The sequence below is a fragment of the Arvicola amphibius genome, chromosome 10 (assembly GCF_903992535.2).
Source record: "Arvicola amphibius chromosome 10, mArvAmp1.2, whole genome shotgun sequence".
In the NCBI taxonomy this organism is placed as follows: Eukaryota; Metazoa; Chordata; class Mammalia; order Rodentia; family Cricetidae; genus Arvicola; species Arvicola amphibius.
The window spans coordinates 80,724,303-80,736,558 of NC_052056.1; the positions used below are offsets into that span (position 1 = coordinate 80,724,303).

The 12,256-nt window shown below is 48.6% G+C and overlaps 1 protein-coding gene across 1 annotated transcript in view; it reads left to right on the forward strand.

The window, feature by feature from the left end:
* P2rx7 (purinergic receptor P2X 7) overlaps positions 1–12,256 on the forward strand; it is a 40,171-nt gene that overhangs the window by 6,733 nt on the left and 21,182 nt on the right. Inside the window, exons 2-5 of the mRNA XM_038345557.1 lie at positions 4,118–4,286; positions 5,547–5,615; positions 8,274–8,349; positions 9,558–9,654. Of these exons, the coding sequence (XP_038201485.1) occupies positions 4,118–4,286; positions 5,547–5,615; positions 8,274–8,349; positions 9,558–9,654 (411 nt within the window). The remainder of the gene's footprint in view (positions 1–4,117; positions 4,287–5,546; positions 5,616–8,273; positions 8,350–9,557; positions 9,655–12,256) is intronic.

A 12,256-nucleotide genomic window follows, 5' to 3' on the forward strand; every position in this document is an offset into this window, starting at 1 on the left:
CTCCCCTCTGAGACACTAGCACCGGCCCATGGACACCAGAAGCTGTGGGTATGCACCAGTCCACCCAGAAGCCTCTGCTGGGGCTCCATGGAGCAGAGGGATCAGCTGCCTGGGCAGCTTTCATAAATGAACTATGTGTGACCCTTGCGGAGAGAATGGGTCAAGAATGTGCCTCACTTCTGACGTGGGCAACTGATGAGAAGTTGGTGGATACCTTTCTGGAGTTAGTGAGTTCAGGAGAAAAAGCAATTGGGGTCAAAGGCTAAGTTCAGAGCTTAAGGCTTTGAGTTTGAATGATGTGAGGCTCATAACTGTGCATACTGATTGTGTAGACATTTGCTTTCAGAGATTTAGGATAGATTACATATCACCAGTCTATAGATGATGATTGAAGCCACGGACATCTTCAACTGATCAGCAGGAAAATGAAAGCAAGAAGCTTGGAACAGAGCCCTACGTGGTACCAACATTCAAGGGGCAGGGAGATGCAAAAGTTTCCAAGCGATTCTGAGATGGAGAGGTCAGGAGAAAGCAGGCTTCTCGAGGCTGAGGGAAGAACGAGAAGGAAGTGGACCATGGTCACTGGAGTCTGCTGGACTTGGAAGAGAGTGAGCTGGCAGGGCTGGCACTGGAGAAGTGGTGGGGTGGGAGACAGACTGGAGTGGGTGGAGGAGTGAATGGAGGTGCGGAAATGGATGTGGTGACTCACTCTTTCAAAAGACTGGGCTCCACGGGAGGAGCCAGGCCCTGCACGGTGCTGGGAGAATGCGGGATGGGGAAGGGTTTATTTTTAAGATGAGAAATTGTATTTAGATGCAGATGGAAAAGAGATGGGGAAAGGGGGAAGTGGTGGCATAAATGAAAACCCACCACCGTCACTGTCAAGTCATCTGCACTGGCATCAGCTAGTAACCACAGGGAAAGCCTGCCTGGCCCCCTTCTTTGTGTAATCACGTCACAGTTCCATTCGATGCCCTCCTTCAGAGGGCTTCTCACTACTGCGTCTATCCTCATCTCTGTGCCGATGCCCGAGGTGCCGCCTAGGCCCCTCCCTGTCTCAGCCATGCCATGCGACCATGCCTTTTGTCCCTCAAGACTTTTGTGAAAGGCGGGGGGTACACATTTGCTTTGCACGAAACAATGCAGACTTCTGTAGTTTGACCCAAAGAACTGAGCCATAAATGTGCCTGCCCTTTGACCTGGCATTTCACCTCAGGCAGAGCAAGTGCCTTTGCTGGGAGAAGAGGCTTCTACACATGCTCCTGGCAGCATGAGTGAGGATGTCCAGGCAGCAGAGGCCGGAGCGAGGCCCCGGCTAGCTGTGCATTAAACAAGTGTTAGGCAGGTCTTCTCAGAGCTTGTCTTTCACTTCAGAGTTACCTTTGCTCAGAACTTAGGCATTCCTCATAGGAGACAGGTAGACTTTGCTGAGAAGCACTTCCTTCCTGGGGAGCTCAGAGAACTTTCTCATCTTGGTGCCAATGGTCCAGTTATGCAGCTACAAATCTGTGAAAGTCCTTCAAATCCGCAGCATATGGATTGGGACTCTGAAGAGCACTTTTCTGGTGATCATCTGCATCTACATTTGGTGAGTTAGGCGAGAGCCAGTCTCAGTGCTCCATGGCCCCAAAGCTCCCTCTCCACTTCGGCTCTATTCGGGCTCCTCCATTTCCTCCTCTTTGGCCAGACTGGTCTGCAAGGGTCTCTGGATAGCCATAGCTTCTTCTGTTGCAGGTCTCTTGTGCCTGCCATGTTCTCCAGCTCTTCCTTCCCCACTTCTCAATCTTACCTATTCTACCAGGCTCAGCTAGATACCTGGCTCCTTAATACTGCACTTGATCCAGAGGCTGCTGGCTTTGAATACACCTGGATGCATTGCACATCAGTTTCTTAGAGCTAATAGTCATCAGAGTTAGATATTAGAGAATTGTGACTGAACCCATGACCCAGAGGGGAAGCCTGGCTTCTCTTGAGTCATCACACAAGGTCAAGAGTTTGTGACTGGATTGACAATTAGACTGCTCTTCCTAAAGGGGAAGATACTGCAGTCTCTGCCTCTTTTCTCTTTTGATGCATCTCTAGGAAGTGTTAATAGGATTGTCATGTTCACAGGGTGGCAGTGACACACGCCTTTAATCCCAGCACTCGGGAGGCAGAGGCAGGCGGATCTCTGTGAACTTGTGGCCAGCCTGGTCTACAGAGCGAGTTCCAGGACAGCCAAAGCTATGCAGAGAAACCCTGTCTTGAAAAACAAAACAAACAAAACAAAAAAGAATCTTCATGTTCATTATGATACGAAGGTCCATCATGTTTGCAAAGCCTTTGTAACTGACAGGGCTGGATTCTAGTAAGCTGATCCTGTGTTGCATATTCTAGAAAGGATAAGGTGCATAAGGCTGAGCTCCCCACTGAATGACTAAGCACATGTTCTTCCGGGAGGCTGATGCAATGAAAGAACATTGCAAGTGTTTTGCTTGTGTTTTGAGGCTGGAGTGAGGCTGAACACTCGTAATTGTTTCTGCCTGCAGCGTTCTACCCGACTCTGCACCACACGTGCTGAGTGGATCCTGAATCTCGATTTCTAGCACCAGCACCTTTTTTTAATTAACTGTTTGCATTTTGTGTGGGTGTGCATGTTCATGTGCCATGACGAGCATGCGAAGGTCAGAGAACAACTTTTGGAAGTTGGTTCTCTCCTCTCATCATCCTGTGGGTTCTGGGTCTCAAACCCAGGCCGTCAGTTATAGCACAAGCAATAAAAGCCCAGAGACAGATATTGGGGTTCAGCCTAAAGGTCAGAAAAGCAAAGCAGGCAGCCACTGGCTCTTACCTGTACCTCAGACCGAAATGGCAATCCTGGCTCCAGGAATCTCAGAATGAGACTGTGTGTGAGATCTCTCTCCTCCAGTCTTATATTCCTTTCTAGTGCTGGAATTAAAGGCGTGCACCACTACCGCGCGGCCTCTATGGCTACCTAGTGTGGCTACTGGGATTAAAGGTGTATGCCACCACTGCCTGGCCTGTATGACTGTTTTACTCTCTGATCTCCAGGAAAGCTTTATTTATTAAAACACAGCCAGTCTTGTCGCAAGTGTCTTAACTCACTGGGCCATCTCGCTGGACCAATTTCTTTCTTCTTTAATCCCTGTTGGAGAAACGCTAACGTGTACAGTGCATAAAGACCTACGTGCTACCGTGCAACCGATGAACCGAAGCATACTAATCCAGTTCCACTCCCTGCAAACTCATCCTTCATCCCACTCTCTCCCCCTGGTAGACATCATCGTGAGTAGCCCTGGTTGTCCCTGAACTCACTCTGTAGACCAGCCTGGCCTCGAACTCACAAAGATCCGCCTGCCTCTGCCTCCTGAGTGCTGGGATTAAAGGTATGTGTGATTTTTATCTTACCTATCAAGGTAAAGTTTCTATAGCATAAAACTGACCTCTTAAAGAGAAAGGAATAAAGGGTTTATTTGTAAGTGAACAGACAGGTGCTATTTAACACGTGCTCAGTGTTATATAGGAAATGCCTTTATCTGCCAACATATTTTTATCATCTTTATAGGAAATAAAGTACTCATTAACTGTCATTCCCCATTTCTTCTCTCCGGCAACTGTCCATCTGTCCTGTAGATTTCTTATAAATGAAATGACCTGCTGGGTGTGGCGGCACATGCCTTGAATCCCGGCATTTGTGCGACAGAGGCAGGAGGATCTCTGTGAGTTCAAAGGTCATCCTGGTCTATACCAGAACAACCAAGACTACGTAGAGAGACCCTGTCTCTAAAAACAAAACAAAACAAAAATCTAATAACCTGAAATAAGAGCAAGCAGAGCTGAGGTGTTACTGAACCTCGGGACAGAGCCATTCGGCCTCCCAAGAACGGGACTGAGTTGAAATTCGGCCTACAGTGGGTAATACTAAGGGGGGTGGGGAGAGTTGCAGCTGCTGGTCCCGGTTTGCAGAGAGGGAGAGGCACGAGGAAGCAGGTCGCAGGTCGCTGGGCAAGCAGGCTGAGAACGAAAGCTGCTCCCACCACCCCTACCTCAGAGGCTGCAGCCCAAACCACTGCCAGGGGTTGTGAGGAAACCACTCATGTTCCTCATCTGTCCTCAGCTTTGCTTTGGTGAGTGACAAGCTGTACCAGCGGAAGGAGCCTGTTATCAGCTCTGTGCACACCAAGGTCAAAGGGATCGCGGAGGTGACAGAGAACATCACGGAGGGTGGGGAGATGAAGTCACTGCGCAGCATCTTTGACACTGCAGACTACACCTTCCCTTTGCAGGTGAGCACCAGGCAGCTGACTCCAGGACTCATCCCTGGCGGCTGCCTCTCCCCATACTTAGGGGTCTAGAGCCTCATTTTAAAACCAAAAAAAAAAAAAAATGTTGGTTAGGGACTAGGGATCTAGCTCAAACAGTAGAATGCTTGACTAACATGCATGAAACCCTGGGTTCAATTTTTAGTGCCACATAAAACCAGTGTCAGTATAAGCCTGTAGCCCCAGGAGGTCAAGGATGGAGAATTGGGAGTTCAAGGTCACCCTCAACTGCTTAGTGAGTTTGAGGCCAGCCTGAAATACATAATACCCTGTCTCAACAGAAATGAAAAACATTAGTCCTATTTAAAACCTGCGAAAATCCCAACTGAGAAAACCTAAAAATTGCCAAACTGGGTCACATTCAGCAGCTCAAAGAAGATGCGTCTTTGCTTTATCAAGTCCTACCGGGCTGCCCGAAATAGCAGCGCATCCTGGCACATTCCAAATGCGGTCTGATTCACTGGCACTGGTGCGCAAGTGGCTTGAGAGGCAGGGCCACCACGCGGCAGGCGTAGCCAGGATTCAAAAGCGCTTGTCTTCTGCACGGCTGGTGTGACCTTTTAGCATTGAAAAGGTCCCCAGGAGATGGTTCTTGAGCCTTTCTAAAGAGAGGGTACATGACAAAGAGAAAAGGTGCAGGTCTCGGAGAGCTGTGTGGCTAGCTGAGTCTGCGAAGCACTTAGCCAAAAAAGGAGAAATAAAAGAGGGGCCGAGGAGTTAGGAACATATGGGGGTGGGAGGAACAAAAGAGCCCATTTGCAACCCTGGGGAGCCAGAGCACTTGGCAAAACCATCAGGCCCAAGCTGCTATTTGTTTCTAGCTAGAAACCATAAAAGCCACTGATTGCCCAGGTAGTGGGAAGCCCCGTGGTCTTCCATTAAGCCCTGAGAAATGTGAACAGCTTGCCCAGGGTGCAGCCCACACCCCACCTCCACTTCCCCAGCTCTCCAGAGTCTCAATGGGATTGTACTGTGGGAAAACTGGTACAGCTGCTTGTGAGGTTGGCTTGGAAAATGACTGCTCCCCACATTTGAATGCTCCGCTGCTCCCCCTTGCCTGGTGAGACAGCTCCTGCAGCTTTTATGTTAAGTCCTTGGCAAAATCCGTGTTGCCCACGGCTGATTTTTAGAGGCTTCACAGAGTACAAAGACTTGCCCCCGGCACTTAGCCATAGGAGTTCTGCTCCCCCGGCCCCGCCTTTGCTCCTCCATTTTTCTCTGCAGGGGAACTCGTTCTTTGTGATGACAAACTTCCTCAAGTCAGAAGGCCAAGAACAGAAGCTTTGTCCAGAGGTGAGTAGGGGACCCTCTCAGAGTGGTCAAGTGGGAGATGCATTCTGGGAAAAAAGTCTTGCTTGCCCCAGTCTAAGGGCCTGTGTGAATACCCACTCTTGCCTTCACAGGCTTTCTGTGCGGCTCACAATATGATTCCTGGCTTGTGTGTGATTTATTTTACATTTCACTGGAGCCTCCATGGTGTACTGCCAGCCTGAGGGGCACCACAGGACCCTGGGGAGGGGAGTTTAGCCTATACTGCAATCTGGCCTGGGTCATTCCACCTGGCCTTGTGCCTCCCCTCTTTGCATGTCAATACCTCCACTATCTCTGGTCACCTCAGTAAATGCGACTGAGCCCTAGTGTACACCTGAATATGTATGGATTGTTCCAGCTCTTTAAACGCCCCGTGTACCCGAGGGACTTCACACAGCTTGGTTTAGTCTTGCAGTTCCGTGCTGGGCTCAGCTCAGTTGGGTGGCTGATTGCCTTGTTTTTTTCAGAGCTGCGGCTGCAAAGCAGCTGCCATTAGCATGTTAGCATCATTTGGATGCTCAGTGCTGGGCACCTCTTCACTTCCAGGGACTCTCAAGAGTTTTTCTCTTCTTGGGGTCTTCCCACATGTCTCCTCCAAATAGCGGCCAACTTTCCAAACTGCATTCAGAGACCCTAGAGCCAAGAAGGCAGAAGAGGACGTAAGCCCGGAGTTGGCATCCTGTTAGTTCTGTGGTCACATATGGGCCCAGCTACAAAGCCAGGGAACCACTTATCTATGGGCCAGGAGAGTGATCGAGAACCTCCCCAACCCATGCAGCAATCAAAAAAACTAGTGTTAGAGATTCTTTTAGAGAAAAAAAAATAGAATTGGTGTATCTTCTTTCCTGGGAGTTCCTTATAGCTGATAATGAAAATTACACAACAACCCAAGAGCCATAGTACATCATTCATTCATTCATTTATTCATTCATTCATTCACTCATACGACAATGATCAAGACCTGTTATGAGTCAGGCTGGTAGTTAGGCTATAGGGATGTGACTGAGAATTTTCAGTTAGAAGGTTCATAATTGAATTTAGGGGTTACCAAGAGAAGAACCCAGGGGCCTGGTGGGCCACAGAAAGAAAGCAATCCAGGCAGTAAAGAGAAACTGAGTCTGGAAACTGTGGGAACTATTCACTGAGCAAGAACTACATGCTAAGCCGTCTTTCCACCTTCTTAACATCCATGTAAGACAAAGCGCTTTACCCTCCTCTAACAAACACAGCTTAGAGGAAGTGAAATGACTCAGCCAAGGTAACGCAGCCCACACAGAAAGCTGCTCTCAAAGAACCCAAGAGTATCTAGAGCCTCGTCTTGATATAAAAAGACAGGAACGAGACAGCACTTGGGAGGCAGAGGCGGGTGGGTCTCTGTGAATTTGGGACCAGCCTGGTCTATAGAGTGAGTTCTAGGACAGCCAGGGCTTCACAGAGAAACCCTGTCTCAAAAACAAACGAACAAACAAACTAAACAAATGCCCAGGTGACAAGGAGCAGAGGCCCTGCCTGCCTGTGTTTGTTCTGTCTTAAGGCTCACTGTTCGACCTGCTGCATGAAGTCAAACACCCAAACCAGTCCTCTCTTCTCTCTTCCCTTATTCTGTCCTTCAGCCCCAGACACAGCTGACCCATTTTTGTCAGGCAGGAGTGTGCTGGCCATGTCCTCTTTTCCCACATGGCCTGCTACACCTTGCTATCTGTCAACTTCTCGGTCCTGTGGTGGCAGGGCCACCTACTCTCTACCCCAAAGGCCGTCCCCAAGCGGGCCTCCTGGCTGCCTTGACGCCTACTGCTTACATTTCTATTCAGCCTTGTTTTTGAGATAAAATCCATACACTCTAAAACCTAGGCTTCCAAATACACAATCTGGTGATGTTTTTTGCAACATCATGCAGACCACCATCATCATCATCACCTAATTCAGAACATTTTCTATCCCTCCAGGAAACTGACACCCAAAACAAATTGTCCCCATTAGTGACTAATCTCTCTCTCCCCACAGCCATAGACAACCAGTCTGCCTTCCCTCTCTGGCGATTCGTCTATGTAGGACATTCCCTATACACAGAACCATACCGGACATGGCCTCTTGTGTCTGCTGCCTTCCACACTGCATCAGGTTTTGAAGTTGGTCCATGACGTAGCATGGCCTGAGAAACGAGTCAGTCATCAAAGTGCTTGCCATTCATGCATGAGGATCTGAGTTTGATCCCCGGCATCCACACTGAAGCTGTGCGCACTTGTGATCCTAGTCCTGGGAAGGCGGATGGATGGATTCCCTATCCACCTTGATGCTCCACCTGCCAGCCCAGCCAAATAGGGGAGCTACAGTCTTAGTGGGCGGCCTTGTCTCAAAAAACAAAACGGAAGGTGACAGAAAAAGACACCTGACACTGACCTCTGGTTCACACACACGTACACACACACACACGCACATGCACACACACACACGCACGCACACACGCACACACACACACACGCACGCACACACACGCACACGCACGCACACACATGCACACTTCACATATAAACGAACCACCCTTTCTTTGTCCTGTCCCACACTGTTTTCACTTCCTGGTGTTGTGGTATCTTGGCGATGCAATGCTCATTCTCTGCTCTCCTGCCCTTCCTCCTGCAGTTTCCCACCAGCCCCAGCACAAAGTGTAAATCCGACAGGGACTGTATAAAGGGATGGATGGACCCGCAAAGTAAAGGTACTCTTCTGTGTCTTACTCTGGACTGCTATGGGGGTTGGGTGGACTGGCATTCATGACATCCAGTTTCAAGTCCTTAGCCTCTTGCAGTTGCAAATCACAGGTCACCACCAAATCACAGGTCAGGCTGTGTCTGTTCCCCGCTTTGTCCCAGCAGACCAGCAGAAGCCTGTAAGTGTGACTTGAATACCCCAGTGAGAGACGTGGATTCAGGGTCTAATTGTTGGAACTTCCCCAAAGGCAGGGGATTTGAACTTCCAAGGACCTGGAAGTTTAACTTTCTCATTTACTTGTCCTTCTTTTTCTCCCTGCCTCCCTCCCTCCCTCCTTTTTGCTTTTTTTTCCTTTTCTTTCTTGATACTGGAGATCAAACCCAGGGCTTCTTGCAGGCTGCATAAGCACTCTACCATTGAATTACAGCCCCAACCTTGCAAAGAGACATTGCCTCATGTTTTAATTTTAAAAGGCATAAGACTCAGGTCTGGTAAGGAGGGTCTTTAATCCCAGCACTCATGGGGCAGAGGTAGAGGCAGGCGGATCTCTGTGAGTTTGAGGCCAGCCTTGTCTACATAGCAAGTTCCAGGTCAGCCAGAGCTTAAAAAGAGAGATCCTGTCTCAGAACAAGGGAGAGTCACCAGTGGTCACAGAGTCCACGTTCACACTCAGGAAAGCAGCTGAGTGCTGGTCCCAGTGTCCACACCCACACGCGGGAAAGCAGCTGAGTGCTGGTTCCACTGCATGACATGTGTATATGAGTTGCCACGGAGGTCATTGTAAGGTGGCTTGCTCTTGATCAGGACTCTTTCTGACACTTCATAAAGATGCTCCCAAGTTCATCATGTGGCTTTACACATCCCCAGGTGAGCTGTGTACTCCTGGAGGAACCCAGATGCCACATGAAAAGCCATACTTTAGTTCATGTAGCGTATACTTTGAATGCAGAACTCTCAGGCATCTCTCCCTCAAAACAAAAGAGCAGGCAGACTGCAGCACCCTGTGCTGTCTTTGGGCCTCTCTAAGGACGTATTGTCAAGTGTTCTGTTTGACGTGGAGGGCATGTGTGATGAGGGTGGGGTGCACAGAAGAGGGAGCTGCTTGGGCTTCAGAGTGTAGTGTCTCTGTGTGAACTTAGTACACGGGACCCCCTAGAGATATTTCTCTTCCGGGTCATTCACATCTGTGGTTCTTCAACCTCTTAAAACTTGTAGGAATCCAGACTGGCAAATGTGTACAGTACGATAAGAACCGGAAGACCTGCGAAATCTTTGCCTGGTGTCCCGCTGAGGAGGGGAAAGAGGCCCCCAGGTGAGTTCCATGGTGGGGGGCACAAACAGTGGCCTTGGCAGTGCCAGGTGTGGTCTTTCCAGGGCTGCTGGGCCTCTCTGATCAGCAGAACCCTGACTGCAAAGTCCCAGCTTGGAGACTTCTTGGCCATCTCTGGGAAGGCTATGCTAGCTCTTGATATGTTATAATTGGCCTGAGCCAGCTGGCATGTAGCTGTGACCTGGAACACCCTTAGGTTGCTCTGCCATCACAGCTGCTCTGGGAACCCTCCCCAAGAGCCACAGCAGGGTTTGCTCTGATCCATCTGTGCTCATAGGAAATGACAAAGAATATGAAGAAGCAGAGCTGGGGAGGTGGCTTGGGGCGTAAAGTGTCTGTCTGGCAAGCTTGAGGACCTGAGTTTGAATCCCAAGCACCAACACAAATAGCAGGTATAGCAACAGATACAGTAGTCCCTGCTGAGAAGGCAGAGTCAGGGGTGCAGGCCAGCTAGTTGAGCCAAATTGGTGAGCTCTGGGCTCAGCGAGAGACTGCTTCAAGTGGAGAGTGCTACCAACTGCTACCCTCCACACGTGAGCAGTTTGAGGGCTGAGCACCTATATACCCAAGCATATAACAGAGCAGGGGAGGGGAAGAGACGGGGAGAGAGAGACAGCCTGCTCCTAGAAGTCAGTAGTTCTAGAACATCTCTGTATAATAGAACTTTCTTCAGTGATGGGAATGTTTGGACCCATGGTGTCCAACATGGCAGCTGCCAGCTACCTGTGGTGACTGAACACATAAAATAAGAAATGGAATTTTAATTGAAAATACATTTTCTGGGGCTGGAGAGATAACTCAGAGGTTAAGAGCATTGCCTGCTCTTCTAAAGGTTCAATTCCCCGTCAACCACATGGTGGCTCACAACCATCTGTAATGGGGTCTGGTGCCCTCTTCTGGCCTGCGGTCATACACACAGACAGAATATTGTATACATAATAAATAAGTAAATAAAAAAAAGAAAATATATTTTCTGGGTGGAGGCAGAAGCATGTTCCTTTAATCCTAGCATTCAAGAGGCAAAGGCAGGTGGGTTTCTATGAGTTAGAGAGTTCGAGGCCAGCCTGGTCTACAGAGTGAGTTTCAGGACAGCCAGGGCTACACAAAGAAACCCTGTGTTGAAAAACCCAAAAATAAATAAATAAATGTATGTTTCTATTTTATACTTATTTGCATTCATATTTGTTTGTTTCCTGTATATGTGGGTGCTTGTGTGCCATTACATGTATCAGGACCTCAGAAGACAACTTGCAGAAACTGGTTCTTTCTTTCCACCATTTGGGTCCCATCAGGCTTAGCGGCAAGCACCTTTATGCCCTGAGCCACTTCACTGGCCCTAATTTTAATCACAATATCCACTTTGCTTTAAGACTTCCCAGACCAAACAGCCTCAGGAGCACTCTGTATGTGGGACAGAAAGAAGGCTGACCAAATAGACCCGCAGCCGGCTCAGGCCAAGGTCCATCCTGCCTTCCAGTGCCAGGGTGCAGGCAGGAGGCAGTACCGCCCTTCGGCCTTCAGTTGTTAGAGCAGCTGTGGGTGAGACCCTGGACTCCACCACAGAACCGCTTGGGTTCACACAGAGGAGTATGTGGTTGTCACTTTCAGCTCTGCCACCAACTCATTCATCAGATGAATACCGTGTGTCTCCACATGCTGGTCCTGAGCTTCTGCTGTTTTTATTGCCATTGTCTTTGAGACAGGGTTTTACTTTATAGCTTTGGCTAGCCTCGAACTCTCTTAAGTAGACCAGGCTAGCCTCAAGCTCACAGAGATCCGCATGCCTCTGCTTCCTGCATGCTGGGATTCAAGGTGTATGCCACAATATCTGCGGTCACTTTTATTCTTCTTACATTTTGAAGTTGGCTTCATCTTGTAATCCTCCTGCCTCAGCCACCTGAGTTCTAGGAGTATGGGCATAAAGCACATTTTGACATGATTGGACAAACCGTCTTCTCTCGTGGTATGTGAACCAGGTGAGACGGTTCATCCAACACAGCCACCAAGAAGTTGGTGCTCTTCAGTGACTTCCCTTGTGTGTCACTTCATATGACATAAAATCTAAAATATCAGTTGACCAGACAGGGAGTGGCTCCCCAGCCTCTTGCTCTGTGCCAGAAGAGACGAGCCATGCAGAGAAAGCTGTAATTCAAAATAAAAGGCTACAATGTCAAGTGAGAGGATCCTGCAGCCTCTGACTCCTCGACTCCATTTACTTATTCTTTATATATGCACATATATATATATATATATTTTGTTTTTCGAGACAGGGTTTCTCTGCAGCTTTTTTTTTTTTTAGAGCCTGTCCTGGACCTAGCTCTTGTAGACCAGGCTGGCCTCGAACTCACAGAGATCCGCCTGCCTCTGCCTCCCGAGTGCTGCACATATATTTTTAAAACTTACTCTGACTTTCATACATACTGTATATATAATGTATTTTGATTATATCTAACTCAGATTTCCCCTCCCACTCTCCCTGGATCCCTTCCTCAAATACTTTCTTCTTCAACCTTCATGGTCCCCCAAACCCTTTTTTAAAATTAAGTATGATATTTTTAAAAATTACCACTGATGGCTTTTCTCC